Source organism: Accipiter gentilis, chromosome 7 (genome assembly GCF_929443795.1).
Source record: "Accipiter gentilis chromosome 7, bAccGen1.1, whole genome shotgun sequence".
NCBI lineage: Eukaryota > Metazoa > Chordata > Aves > Accipitriformes > Accipitridae > Astur > Astur gentilis.
In genome coordinates, this window is record NC_064886.1 from 26614850 (window position 1) to 26630814 (window position 15965).

The 15965-nt window shown below is 36.5% G+C and overlaps 1 protein-coding gene across 14 annotated transcripts in view; it reads right to left on the reverse strand.

The window, feature by feature from the left end:
• CHD9 (chromodomain helicase DNA binding protein 9) overlaps positions 1-15965 on the reverse strand; it is a 101985-nt gene that overhangs the window by 45699 nt on the left and 40321 nt on the right. For 11 of the 14 annotated variants that reach the window (XM_049804422.1, XM_049804420.1, XM_049804426.1 and 8 more), the window contains 2 exons: positions 12063-12400; positions 2076-2187 (listed from right to left, as the gene is read on the reverse strand). In XM_049804422.1, coding sequence (XP_049660379.1) covers positions 2076-2187; positions 12063-12400 — 450 coding nt within the window. Of the gene's footprint in view, positions 1-2075; positions 2188-12062; positions 12401-13077; positions 13101-13263; positions 13466-13624; positions 14101-15965 lie in introns of those variants that run through there. The other 3 variants (XM_049804427.1, XM_049804430.1, XM_049804429.1) reach the window with 3 other exon arrangements.

The following is a 15965-nucleotide window of genomic DNA, read 5'->3' on the forward strand; positions in this document are numbered from 1 at the left end:
AAACTTCAGATTTAAACAAACACACTGAAGTGACATAAAATGTCACATTATAGTTAAATCGACAATAGTTTGCTGACAGAAATAGAATTTTTTTTAAAATGTCAGCTAATAGAAGCAATGCAAAATCACATATGAACTAGGAAAAGAAGGATTAAGAACCAGGTTCCAGTTTTACTCATTAAGTACATGTTGAATTTTTCAAACCCTAAGGAGGCATTAACTAGCATTTTCAAGCCTTCTCACTGTGTCTTTTCTTAAAGTATGAAGTGATTAACAACACATCAACATACATACGCTGTCCAACATATTAATATATAACCTGAGTTGTTTGAAAAAACCTTTTTATTTCCCTGAGCTGAGAAGCATGGTCATAAACAAATGCTCAAAGGCACAAAGTAAAGTAGTACCACACATTTTTCCAAGAAATAAATCAATGTATTTACGGAAGATGCTTACTGTGAAACTAGGCATACAAAATTAATTACGGGGAAAAAAAACCCTAACCAAAAAACCCTAAACTTTTCCCCTTTCTTTCCTTCTTAGAAATAGAGAGTTATTTGCAACAGTAAAAGAAAATTATCAAAATGTTGGAAACTAAAGAAAGAATGAATTAATGAAGTAAAGCACCTTAAGTCTTTCCTGTTATGCTTCTCCCAAACTCCTTTGAAGAAGATAGACGGGGCAGTGCTGTGAAATTCAGCAGTGTAATTATTTTCTATCCCACGCCACCCCTTATTATCTCCACCCTCTGTTCCCTTCACACCATGCAAACTGATGATACTCCCTGTCTATCAACACTAGAATTGAAGATGACCCTTGTTGCACTAGGAATCAAAAATCCAAAAATCAGGAGCAATGAGAAAATAGAAGTTATCATCAGTCTTTTTTATTATATTTGTTGGCCTACAAATTTATACCTATCTGATTACAGAACACTGTTAATAAGCTTTGGAACCACCAAACCTGCTTTCACCTCCTTCAGTGTACTAAATGGACTTTCTATACCAAGACCAATTCCCTGAGAATTAAATAATTTCATATTCCTTTCCAGGTAACCTTTACCTAAGACAAGTTCTCTCTTAAGTTAACAACAACAAAAAACCCAAAAAAACCCAAAAAACCCATTCTGGGAATGGCTTCTGATCCTTTGTTTGTCCCCCAGCATTATCATCTGTGAAATACTAAAGGTCAACTCAGTATCTCATAATTGTTTTCTGACATTGTCATCGAATAATCCAATTAATTTTTACTCAACACCACTTTTGAATATTGATTTCATCTCTGTGGATGAAGTTGCCATGGGATAAGAACCTGTGCATTTCCAGCATATAACCTTACTTTTAATGGAGCTTACCCTAAAGCAAGAAAGTTAGAATTCTGTTACTAACATAGGCATAAATAGGATATAATCTCTTACAAGCAGTTCATACTTCTTTGTGCCTAAGTTTCGTAAACAAGTAGGTATGCTACTATTACACCAGGACAATCTATGAAAAAAATTGCAGAAAGAAGGGAGATATTCCTAGAGGGAATGACTCCACAACTTCAACTCTTGATCTGGCACTTCCTTCAGAAGTATTCCACAACCATCTAGAGCCTATCGGCATATTGGCGAGTGCTCCCTTCAGATCCAACGCTAAAAGAAACCAATCCTTCAGTTTCTACAGAAGCAGAGCTCAGAAAAGACAGTAAAGTTTGAAACAAGGCTTTTATATGTTCTCAAAAAGCCAGTTTCACTGATAAATGTCCCTTCTATTAGGCAATCTGCATTCTCCCGACAAAGTCAGCCAAAGTAAGGATCAGGTCTAACTGCCAGCTCAATGGATGAGCACTTACAGTCTCAAATCTATGGACAGATACAAAGGCATTTATGTCCCATTTTAGAAAGGGGACTCTAACCTGTAGGATTTTCTGACTTTCAACTGTGAAAAGTAGCTGATAGTGTAAGGTTCCACCTATGAAAGTGAAAGAAGCAACTGTCACTGTGTCCAAAAACTTTTTGGAGAAAGGGGAAAAAATACCTGTAGAAATAACAACACATACAAATTTGAAAGGGAAAAATTCTGACTACTTACCTGTGAGTCTCCATCTTTCAGTGGCCGCTGTGGAGTCTGCTTAGCATCAGACAATTCATCTGAAGATTCATTTTTTCTTTTCTGCTTCTTACCCAGTGTGATGATCAGCTTTCTGTTAAAAAAAAAAACCACCCAACATCTAAGTGAATGCCATATACTAGTCTACTTAACTTCAAGACTAAAAATAACACCACACCCGCTAGCAATTCCCATATTTTTTAATATAAAACTCAGAAAGGACCACTGTCTGAAAAAATGAAAAATATGTCTCAAAATAAAAAGCTACAACTTTACAGTAGACAGTGTTTTCTACTACTGTTTCCAAGTTTCTCTACAGCCAAGCAGTTACCTTACTATCACAAACTCCTCTGTATCATACATATTTTAAATCTATGAGTAAGAGACATGCAAAATCCAACACTTTAACTGACAGTGGTAAACTATACAAATCAGCATAAATACCATCTGAAGATGACAACAGTAAATGATTTACCATAAACAATTTATCACTGCAAAATATATACTCTCTTATTTTTATTCAAAAAAATTAGCTATGGACAACAATCTAAAATCATTCAAGGCTGTCTGACATGCAAAACTTGTATGCTTAAGTAAGTCATTCAATGGTAAAAAGGGGGGAATTGCATTAATCCTTTTTGCCCTTTAAAAAAAAAAAAGTAAAAAAAAGAAACTGTATTCAAAACCCAGTAGTTTTATCTGTAAGGAATCTTAGAACCCCTCAGAATATGTTAAGAACCAACACTGTGCTGAATATGTTAGTTAAACTCTAATGAAAAAGCACCAATATTATTTCTTTGTTCAGATTTAAATGTTACACTGTAAATGATGATACCAATTCATCTGATTTGTTTTTAACTAAAAAGCGTCAAAATATTTATTTTTTCATATTTGAAATGTGCCAAATACTCCTCTTAAAATATGTTTTCAGTGGCATAATTGCAGAGTGGTGACAAACTACCCAATAAAATCACAGATCAAGAGCTGTCCTAAAATATACATTTTATATCGTATCTAATAATCAGATCTGTGTAACAGAAAATGAAGTAACTTTTCCAGCATACAAGCCTCTTCTGCCATTTTATGGAACAAATGAAAGCCAAGACTTTAGTCTTTATACAGACGAAACAAGTTATTTCATACCAAAGTGGCATCAAATATATTGGCCACCTGAAAAACCACTGATGTGAAGGTAGTGGTTCAAACATTTGTATCTCATTTGCTTCTCTTTGCAAGTGTACAAATAAGAGAAGCACGTATTTACTACACCCAAGCTAACAGTCCACAGAGAAAATGAAAATCTTAAATTACCAAAACATTATGAATAGTTGAAGCAACATGACCTACAAAAGATTAGAGGCATATTTTAAGAAGCAATGAACATTTTAATTGGTTTTCAATATTTAATCACTAGGTATGTTCAGTGGAAAGGTTAAAAAAAAAAAAAAGGCATTTTCCACTCCCGTATTTTTTACTTCTAGTATGAACTAAATGGCACTGGCAAATGAATGCTGAAATTAAGCTGCAGTAAGCATAATCACGTAACTGCTTGTTCACAGAGCTGCTTGTTCAACAGTAAATTCTGGTCCTCAAGTCCTTGCTTTTCGTTAGGTGTTCTCAGTTTAATTATTACTTAGAAAATATGTATCATAATTGCAGGAAATAATTTCAACAACTAACACACTGATTTTCCTACTGTCTTCAAGAGTAGTTTGGGGGTTTCTTTCCCCTCACTTTTCCATCTTTGATTAGGATTCTTTTTCTGTATTTGTCCAGTACAACTCTTTCTGGTGACGGACTTGGATAAACCACTTTTTCCATTTTTATCTCACTTTGTTTTATAGAATTTATGTGCTACATTAGGACTTGTCAGCTAATATGTTAAGTTACCCAATATATTCCAATGTGATGCAAACAAGGGACACTCTGATTGAACTTCTGAGCTTGTTGTTAAATGAAATTGTGGATGCTAAAATTTAACATGGGTTTAAAAGGAAATCTGATAAACTTATGAGTGAGAATTTCTTGGAAGACCAATAAATTAATGAAACAGTACGTATCCCACGAAATTCCTGGTTTGCATCTTTGGAGTTTGGGAAAATATTAAGAAGTATCATGTATGTTTTTCCCTGCTCTTAAATTCTTCCCATTGCATCTGCTTCTGGTCATTGCCAGAGAGAGGATACTAGGCTAGATGTAACTCTGGTCTCAACTGGGTTGGCACTCTTCTAAACTTTGACCATACATCATTAAGTGCAACAAGCTGTGCTGATCTGTACCTGTCCCTTGCTTATCTTTTCATTGAAATAACTGGACATAGTGCATATTCAATCCAGTGAAATCACATGATGTAATTTGTAAATTATTTTTTTGACCAGTAAATAAGATCCAAAGTCTTCTCTTTGATTTGGAGCAAAAGCATTAAAGGCCTGATGCATATATGGCACGTAGAAATGACTGTGAATGTAAAAAACGTTTTGATTTTTAAATGAACAACAAGACTACTAACAACAAAGAGAAATGATAACTAAATGTTCTTCCATCAAATAAGTGTTGACAGGTAAGTCAAGCTGGAAGGGGTCTCTGGAGAACATATGGTCCCAACTCGAAGCCAACTTCAGAGCTCTTTTATTTCGCTCAGTCCAGTCCAGTTCAGTTCTGCTTATCTCCAAGGCTGACATCTCTCTGGGCAACATCTTCCAAATTTTGATCCTCTTTTGTGAAAAGGTAGATTAAAATGCTTCATAAATGTATGCTGCTACATTAAGCATTTGTATGCATGCAAACATATAGTTCATTCTCATTTCATGCACTACTGCCTAGTATTTTAGGCTCGGGTTCCTTCTGGATTCAAGAAGCATGATACTAAGAAAGGCCATGACTATTTTACTATGGGTTGCAGCGGTATCCATTGAATAGCAGGGAATTTTAAGGACCATCTGGTTTAGAACATGGCTTGTTTTGTGATTAGACTGCTCTAGCTACATCCTTCCTTCCACAGTTTCCTCTCCTCTGTAATTGTAATCCCCCCTCGTGTTCACCTCTTGCTCTGCCTCTGCAGTCTCACACAATGTTGTGTTTCTCATTCAGCTTTTGTGTCTTATCTTGTACTCCCTACCCCCAGCACTTTTCTTCACAAGCATTTCCCTGGAATTTTCTCAACATCTCTCCATGTTGCAGATCAGAATGTTTCCTTCTCTATACGGATACGGTGCCAATGCAAGGAATAAATGCACAGCTTCACTGCTTTCTGATCCAGTGCCCAGAAGCACAATGGTCCTTGCTATCAAATGTTGCTGAACGACAGTATGGTGCTAAAGTCATGCATTTCTATTCGTAAAAATGCAATCTGGTCCTATTTTGGCCAAAAACTTCTAAAAAATCTGCTATGTGAAAACAATGATTTTCCGAAGCTTGTAAACTGGATCAATTCTGTGAAAATTTTTCATTTGAGAGCACAAATTCTCTTGCCAGTTTATAAAATTTCTGCATGAAAGCATAAAGATCCTTGGCTAAAATCCCTTTTCCCACCCAGATACAAACTGTTCTGAACAGAAACGATCTATTCCATTTCTCTGAAAATGAAACAGCACACTGTAGACACAGAATAAATAATATCACCAGACTCCATTCCCATTTCATTTTCCCTTGCCTTTTTATATTTAAAGTGTATCTTATTACATAACATCTAGAAATGCTTTAAGACATGTATTTCCTTCTTAACTACAAACTAACGATGTTGAGAAACTTAAACGAATGGAAAAGTTTAAATAAAAAGAAGCCATCTCACGAGCCATTATTACTTCTGATCCTCAGCACAAGACTCCTAACATGGTTTAGATCCACACAACTAAAAGACAAAGTATCAGCAGGACCACCAGGAATCACTCTATTTGAGAGGCATTGCACCTTTATTCTTATAAATTAAGAACCAGTAAGTATCTGCTCCATTCCCCTTCTGTTTGATAGCAGAGAATGTGATGGAAGAGTTGTCAGCACTTCGAACAGCTTTAAAATTACAAAGAACAGTTTTCAAAGCCTTCCAAATAGTGAACATGAGAAACTATTAAAGAGGAAAGAAAACAGCAAATATGCATTATGAATGTAAGAAATAGTAAGTATTGCTGGCCTTCAATAAATGCCTTTAATACATCGCTTTACTTCAATTTTCCCAAAACAGAGAAGCACTGAGTAACTAATAATTAGTGTCCAAAGCCACCCCCCAAAATATTTTAATTTGTAGTCAAAGTACTTTGTTGTATTACTAGCAATAAAACTCCTGTTTTCAACAGTATTAGTATTTATCAATACAAACTTCGCTAAAAATCTTATCTATTAGCAAAATACAAAGCAGGTATTTCCTTGACAAGATGCATATCCTCTCAGAATGAGGGTTAAATTGGTGATATAAAAACAGTTGCTCTTACCCTTTTAGCATGTTTAATATATAATACTAACACACTAATATTAGCTATTGTCTCCCTCTCCAGTCATATTTCAAATTAATAACTTTTGGATTGTGCACAGATTTTTAAGAGACTCCTATAGTATTGGAACCAACAGCTATTTCAAGCTCGTACAACATTGGAATAATAATGCAAGAGAACAAAAGTTTAGTTATTTATTTAATAAGACCACACTATTTTGTATTTATGTATTTTGCATTCAAAACTTAAGATTATGTCACTTAGACCCAACTTATGCATCAAAATAAGAATCTGGGAGCAGAGAAAACTTCACCAAGGAGCCACAGCTCAGTGCATCTCAGAACAATGATCAAATTTGGAATTTGTGTGCCATTTCTAATCATGACAGAAGCAGCTTATGATCTAACAGATAGAATGGAACAAAAAGATTAAGTGAGCATCTCTCCCCTTTGAGAATAGATCTATTAGCTAACATTTGCCTGACTTAAAACACAAAAGACAACTCACAATGTCTGCCTTCTAGGAAATTCACTTCAGGTTCTATGCATTTAAACTTAAATGATACAGGATCAATGTAACAAGTGAATGGCTTCCTCTCCAACCCCCTCCCCAAAGGTTTCAAACCATCTTAACAGTATCATATCAATAAGCAATCATATAAAAATTTTCTGTCAGGGTCTTGAGTCCTAAAAATGCTCTGTCTTGTAAACAGTAGATGTGAAACCTACTTCAAGGCAACAAGGACATTTACTCATTTGAGTCATGAACAGGATCATACAGGACTTGTTGGATTCATTATGACATAATTTAAGGGTGAATAAAAAAAATAATCCACCATTGTTCTTTTAGCATATGAAACAATACAGCCATTTCTGATAACAGGAAACAGTTTTGAACTTGAGGACTACCACCCTGAATAGAACTTCTGTAAATAGAATTCTTCAGATTTGGGGATTTATTTATTGAAACTATACAGTGATAAAAAAAAATTCCTAAATGTAGTCTACTGATATTGTCCTTTACACCACCAATGCAGAGCTGCTGCTTTTCATCAGGGTCATAATATTTAATTTTATGTTTGAGTAGGTGGGAATACACTGAGATCTATAAAACCTGAATGTCAACCTAATTTTTTTGAATAACAGAATGTTCACAAATTCATAATTCCTCTATCCTTCATATGAAGTGGTAAGTAGTAGACTTTTTAGTTTAAACATGCATCACTTGAAATGGAAGTAGAATTGTAATGAGTTAGAAAAAGCTTATAAGTGGAAACAAGTTCTATGCAAAAATACTAAGGGTTTAAATAGATTCCTAAACATCAGTGCACCTTGGCAAATAGACAGGATATGAAAAGGGGTTCTACAGTCCTCAGAAAAATTGTATAATAAGTTAATTTTAAAGAATTAACTTGATCAATAATCAATGCATAAAGCAAACTGGTTACTTAATTTGGTAACACTAAATATATTATACATGCATTCTTCTACTTCCAATAATTTCTTACAATGTTCTTGGTAATAAAAGAATTCAGTTATTTATCTTCACCAATGCTTATGGCATAGAAACTTTACTAATTACTGAATCCAGTTCTAAACATTTGACTGAAATTAACAAGCATTATTTCTTTGACTTCAACAGGTCAGAGGATCAAAAACCTTAATCCCCACCTTTAGAAAGGAACTGCAGCCTACCTAGAAAGTAACTACTAGTAATTTATAACTAGCAATGATAAATTGGTGAGAATCATTCTATATTTCTTTTCTGTACATGTAAATCACAGAGGAATCACTAAGGAAAATGTAAACAGTTAACATGAAGCCCCCAAACACATACCAATTATGTTTAACGAGCAAGGAAGAGGGGAAAGAAAAAAAAAAAAAAAAGACTGCTTAAAAATGATCCTGTCCCCTAAATCTCCTAAATTAAGACCCAGTAGTTAAAACTCATCTTGATCCTAGAAGAGGGCTATTCATTTCAGTAAAAGCTGTATTGCGTTACATTCAAAAGCATGCCTGGGTTTTTGGTGGGGTTTTTCTTGGTTTTTTTGTTTGGTTGGTTGGCTTTTTAAACTGATGGCTACCAGGCAATTTTATCAAGGTCTGCTCTACAACTTGTGTTCCAGCTCCAGCTCTACCAGATCAGCAACACAGAGTATATAATTTTCACAGATGGACAATTGTGTAACTCTGCAAATCCTCCTCAAGAGCAGTACAGGACATGCTACACAGGATATACTACACAGACAGGACCCCTGTAAGATTCCAGCAAAGTCTGTGATCACAACCTAAGGAAGAGTTTGCTGTTTGAGTGATGGACTATAGAAGGTACAATTGCGCTTATATTGGATAGGCTATGTTTGATGCTAGCAGAGATGTGGAAAATAAAACTAAAACCATTCTCCAAACACTTCTCAAAAAATAAAAAAAATCAATATATTTGTTCGTAGTTTTTGCTTTCACCTCTATACTAGCCTGCAAATCAAACAGGAGCCACCTGAAATGTGCATCTGACTTTGGATCCTCTCCAACACATATAACTCCACACCACCTCCAGGACTGGTCTGGCTCTCAAAATCCAAACTGAATCAACATATTTAACAGATACTGCAATTTAAATGTGTCTGCAATAGAAAACACTGAGTGGAAAGATACTCATCTCGGATGGACATATAGTCAAACTCCTCCTAAAAAGGAAAGACAGATGCACCCAAACAAATTCTGCGCTACTGTTAAAAATATATACTTAGCTTATTCTTTTTTACTGTGGACCTTTATTGGCTGTGAGGTTTCACTCATGATTTCATTGCTTGTAGCAGAACTACAGTTGATAATACTTTGTAACAGTTGGAAATTGTTTATCTTTTTAATCATGAGGGACTTTTTACTGTCTTTGGGTTTTCTTTCCTGCTTAAATGCAAGCAAACTATTTTTTTTTAAGTTTTTCTCCTTATTGAGTAAAAAAGAAAACAAAATAGTAACTTTTCTTTTTCTTCCAATTTTAAACAGATCTCAAAAATCCTTATTTCCAAGAGAAAACCAGAAGTTTTCATAGAATTGAGGTCCTCCCTTCCCCTTCTTGCCCAATAAATCCCTTGTCTTCTAAAGGTATTATTTTTAGCATGGTAAAATTTTCTCCCAAGATTCAGTCAGAGTTTGTTTTATTTTAAGATAAATGAGAAAACCAATGTAGCAACCGACACATTTCAAACCCCAATTCTACTTTGATGTAAGAATGATTTCCAGGATGTGCTTAGATTTGTTAAGAAATATTTTCTTAAGAATATAAGATAGGAATAAACCTTTAGAAGAGTTGTTTAGCCTTCTAAAACTCTTACTAGTTATTGGTTTTAATTTTGTTCTTCTCTGAATAAAACAAATTCTATTAATCACACAATTTTTTTTAACCACATTTGAAAAAGACTAGTATAGCCATTCTACAGTAAATATTCTTCTTATGTAAGATCAATAGCTACATTTGCATAGAAAACAGAGTCTGGTAAGATTACTTTGTAAAAAAAATCTTCTTGCAATTACTGCTCTTCAAAACCACTGTAGTATATTCTTTGCTAGCAGTTAATATTTTATGTATTTATATAAATAATATGAAGTAGTGCTAACACAACGTAACACATGAGGCTGGATTAAAAAAAAATTAAGTATGTGGATGCCTCAAAGCATTTGATTTACTGCTGTCCACCAAAATACATAGAAATTCTGTAAAATGCGTAATATGTGGCTCTAGAAGACTCTCTTCACTTCTCTTTAGCAGGATGTGACTGCTAAGTCTTTAGGTATGTGTCTCACGTAGTTAAAGCAATACCTGGCAGCATCATTAAGTTAACAGAGTGCTACTGGGCCATTAGCTGATTGAACTAGTAAATAAAGGGGAAGTGAACCTTCACAGCTCAATGCAAAATTATGAAAAGGTGACCACACTTAATTAAATGGGAGTCTACCAGCTTCAGTGTACTTTGGGTCAAGCACAAATATCATGGTTAAAACCACAGTCTGAGAAATGTCCGTTTCTCAACTGATGCTGTCTCATGAAACCTTTAAAACTGACCCTAACTAATGTGCACAGCTAAGCGTTTCATGAAGACCAAAATCTGAATGCAGAGGTATAAATCAAAGGTAACAGTTTATTTCACTTTTCTGGTTAAAAACAGTAAAAATATTATGGGAACTATGTAGTATATCATAAGGATGATATTTCAGCAGGTTTTGTAATTATCCGAAAGAACGAATAAAAAACACACTAAAGGGCATTCACATAAAGCTTCAGGTAACTGACACTAGTTAAACAACAGTGTGTAAGTTTTCTCATTAGACAAACCCACAAAATGTCTGTTATAGAACATAAGTAAATTCAGAAACATGAAAGTGAAATCAGCTTTGGAAGTACACATCCAAAATCCCACTATAAACAAGATAGAGAAAAGAAGAAAAGGAAGCGCTGTACAGTGCACTAAGGAATATTATGAGCAGTATTCACAAGCCAACCCATAATCAGAAGAGAAAGAAATTAAAGACCGTGAAAGTTCGTGTTAAGAATCAAGTTGAGTTTAGAGCAGTAACCTTTATACTATAGGATAGCTTCTCAAGGAAGATATTTACTCTGAACATCTCTAGAAAAAAAAAAGAAAATGCAAACAAACGGGCTGATTAAAAGAACATTCACTTCTGCTCCATGTAAACGAGAATATACATATGCATATGAGACATTTTAATTTGGAGAGATATGCCAGTTAATATTTCTGTTACCGCAAAAAGAGCATGGATTTAAAAAATACAAGTCAGACTGTAGCTAAGTCCCGACTGACATACTTACCATTGGAAATTACACACTTTCCTTTAAAAATATACAGAACTAGGTTAGCTCTAGAGTCAGAAGATGTGCCACCTACTGAATCCCCTGGAGAGTTCTAACATCTAATGTCTTTTGAAAACTCCTTACCCCAAGGTATCCACCCAGCTAGACCCAGCTGAGTCTGCAAAATTTTTAAGAGAGCAGATTGAATCGGTATGACTGAAGACTACAAAGTGCTTAGAATACAAATTTTCCAAATATGCACTTCACTTTTGATACATATGGTATCTGTAACAATATTCACTTGCTAACAAGTTCATTAAGCTTTCAGTTTCTCGCTATACAGTTTATCATGCACACTGTATTAAAGATACATGCCAAAATTGATAAAGACAGCATTTATAGTATCAGATAAACTTAATTTGGAGTCGGAACTGATTACAACACTAGATGAAAGATATTTTGGTCTTGTCTAAGCTTCAAAGTAAATATAGAATTTTTTAGGATATGAATTTAAGATAATTCCTTTCAAAAGGACAGTCCTAAAATGATTTTGTCTAAAGAGAAAACAGAGCATTCTTTTTCCTGAATGAGAGAGTCCACACATGGACTTCATCAGGAAGAATTTCGTGCAGGCAATGGAGGAAAACATTTTATTATCAGTAAGCAGTATTCGTTTTAATCAAGGATTTACAGTCCAAAAAGAAGTAAGATGGCATTTTAATCTACTTACCCAATTTTTGCTTTCTCTTTAATTTTGGATGAGGAACCAGTTTTCGGTTTTTTGCTCTCCTTGTCCTTTGGTTTGGATTTAACTTTTCTACCTTTCTTTTCCTCTTTTCCTTCAGCTGAAACACTGGGGAAGTTTTCAGGACTCATAACTCGTGGAATGTTTCTCTCTCCTCTCTCTTTTGCTTTTGCAATCGCTTCAGATATTATGCGATTTGCCTTCTCTTGTTTACTTTCCGAGTCTGCTTTTTTCTTCTGCTTCTTCTCAGACATTGCCCTCACCTGGGTATTCTGCAACTTAGTATATGATCCTGAACCATCAGTCTTCTTCGAGGAAGGAGGCTGTAGCAAGAAACAAAAAGTAAATAAAATCACCTTACTTTAAGAATAAAAACGTTTTGGGAAAGAAGAAGTGCAAATGTTTTTATCTGGATATGCATTTTAAAAAAAACATTAAGCTGTCAGGGGCTCATACAGACACACACACACAAAAAAAGAAGGAATTCTGTTTATACCACAGAATGGCGTGGGTTTCAGAACAACTACATCAATTGTGGGTTTTAAACAACCAATCCACATACTGCAAATCAGTAAAAAAATGTCTTGCTAAAATTCTCTCAGCCTTCTTTCCACCTCTGTAGTTAAGAGAGACCAATCCTTAACCCTTCTAGCATTTCCATGCATTTGACGCACACCCCAAACGAATGTTCTTCTCATAAAATCTGAAAAAGCACAGAACTCCCGAAAGTAACAGCATCAGTATTTCGCCTTTGGTAAGATACCAGGACCACAGTTACCTTAAAGCAGACGAAAGATCTACAAGGCTAACTCCGTGCTAAACAGAACAGATGCTCGAACAAAATCAAGATTAAAAAACAAACAAAGGATAAACCCCAGACTAAAATTAAACAGCTTTATATTCATAAAAAGATCAGACAGCAGTATTTATCGAGATCAACAGAAGGTCAGTGCCTGAGTTAGAAAACGTAACTTGCTTTTATTTTCAGGTTTTTAATCACCATTTCGTCGACGCAGAACTGTTTACGCTACGAATGCAATATTCCGGTTATCAGCCTCTCCTTAAACAGGCCAGAAGACATGTTGTTGCTTTCCTCCCCTCCCCCCTTCCCCTTTGAGGAATGGAAAGAATTTCCTATTCAAACAGACAAAAAACCCAGCAGATAACAGTTACGTTACGTTCTCACCCGTAAATGCGCCTCTGCCTACAGCATGAAGAAAAGCCACCAGGAATTTCCGAACACATTTTCTGGCCAAATCCAGTGCACTTCACTGGATACGTTTTCAATACGTGCCTCAGCCAAGGCTGAACAGCAGCGCTGCAGCACCGGGAAGGAGGCAGGGTTCGGGATCGCTCGCCAAAATGCCACCTTAAGGCCTACAGGCTATAACAAATAACCAAGACCCGAGAAAACAGCAACAAGCTCAAGATGGCGATGCAGCACGGCTCCCGCAGCAGCAGCCAGTAATAAGGAAGGTTATTCAATCCCATTAGCCTTTTAGCCCAAAGAACCCCTCCTCCTCCCACTCATTCAGGCTTTCACTTACCCTTCCTCTTGGCCTCTTCACTGAAGACATTTTTGGCGTCAGACAAAGGCTTGCCCTCCGCTTTTTCAGCACCCCAGGCAGTGCTCAAGAGAAAAGCATTGAAAGAAGATTGCTAAATGGCCTATTTAGCGAGCCGCAGCCAAGATATGCACAACCCTCCACAAACACACGTTGTGATTTATCACCATATTCCCCCCTCGGCGAGTACCCATCCGCTGGTCCTGGGGCTCAGGTACGGCGGGGGCTGCCTGCCTCCCCTCCAGAGCGGGCTTTCGACAACAGCTGGAAGCAGGCAGCCAGATTCCAACAAAGCACAGAAAGAAATGAATGCACAAAGCATCAAAATGCATCAGCATGAATATTAGAGATGTCGTTAAAAATACTGACTCCTTCTGCGGAAGTAGGCCAGCAGATGGTGCTACCCGTTATTATTCCATTAGGCTCTGCAGTTTAACCCCCAACGGACTGCTCTTCCCCACATGTGGTACGGGCATTAACCCTCACCGCCCCGCCCGCCCCCGCTACTGCCGCCAAGGGTCCGTCGCTTCGAGGGAAAACCGTGGGAACGAGGCGTTTTCCTCCGTCTTAGGAGCCCACCGCGACTCCGCGGTTCCACTTCTCTCGGCGAAACGGGGCCGGGGGACGGCACGGGGGGACAGGAACTGAAATCTGAGTCTGCGGCCTCAAACGTATTTTGCTCTCCGAGATACTGTTTTGGTTTGGGTTTCTCCCCCCCCCCCCCCCCCAGTTGAACTCATTGCTGTAAGGCAGCAGCTACAGACTTCCCTGCTTCCTCCAGAAAATGGAAGAAGACCTTAAAGACTCGGTTTTACCCCTCCGCCCCCTGCCCAGGCCGGGGGACGCTTTGCGGCGGCGACCTCCTCGATTACATGGGACACGGCTGTATGGTAAACTCCTCTTCGTTCCGCGGTTGGTTTAAAGTGCTATTTTAAAAGATCAGACAAGTTTTTAAACGCGTATTGCCAACATATCAAATAAAACCAAAAAGAAGATATGGTCGCGTTTTTTGAAGGGTTATTAAAAAACCCAAGCGGCTCGTGACAACATAGCTCCGTCCTAGCAGTACCCTGTGGTCTCAGAAGCCCATTAAAGAAGAATAAAGAAAGATCGAGATTTCATTTTTTCTGCTCAATATATATTTATACTTCTGGTTTGCAATACATATGGGGGTTTTTTCCATAGAAAATTTAAAATATTCCAAGGGGTTTGAGATTGTTAAGATTAGGCCTTATGCTTTATCAGAATTTCACTTCCATTTACGATTAATGAAATTCATTGTCCATTGAAAACATCAGTGGTTCCAATACATTAAATGGATTCTTTTCTTAACACCACCACTTAAATTCAAAGATAGTTCTGTAAATATGCAGCTTAATCACAAGGACAAATACTAAATTTTAAGTTTACCTTTGAGAACTCTAGCCAAGATGCTTCTACATTACAGTTGCGGCATCTATAACAAGTTGCAGTGATTTATCTTCTAAGGATTATTATTTCATAACTTCGTGAAATGCTAAATAACATCCTATTTTGCGTTTTGAGATCAGCTAAACAGAAAAACATTCCTAATGTACTCTTGGTATAATTTCAGCTCTAACACTGCTAAAGCCAGGACAGTTAGAAGGTTTTTAAAAGCAACTGGTACATTCTTGAACATTCCTGGGCCAGAGACAAACAAAGCAAAAATGCCTAATAATTAAGTGGGCAATGTAGAAACGGTGGCTTCTTCATAATTCTTTTGCAATCATCTTCCTAGATATTTTATTCCTTTAAAGTGAAGTTTCTTACGTTACATTTCCTCAGAGCTCAAAGCTGCCTCCCAAAGTTATTCCTCAACAGCTTTCACTACTTCTTTACTGTAGAATTCTGAGTATGCTGGACGAGGCTACTGTGTGTTTTGATTCCTCAGGCTGACGCTCTGCTGCTTACTCTACACTATTGCTTCTGTCTCCTGCACTGCACAAACAGTAAGCTACTTGTTAGAAAACCGAGAACATATTTTTTTAATTTTGCTATGACATTTCTAACCATATGGAAATGACATTCATGAAGATGCAGGAAGGCACCAGCCAGCCATTCTAAGCTAAATAAAGCTGTAATGAAACCTTCATCAAGGAAGTCACCATTGTCACAAAAAAAAACAAAACTGGGAAGCAACACAAGTGTTTTGAGATGAGAAGAACCAGAAACACGCTTGCACTAGATAGGACAGTATCTGCATGTACTTCGCAACCAAAGCAACAAAAATCATCTAATTCAGCAGAGGTCTTTTCTTCTGATAGTATAGGCTATAAAATAATTAAACAGTTATAAATCATCA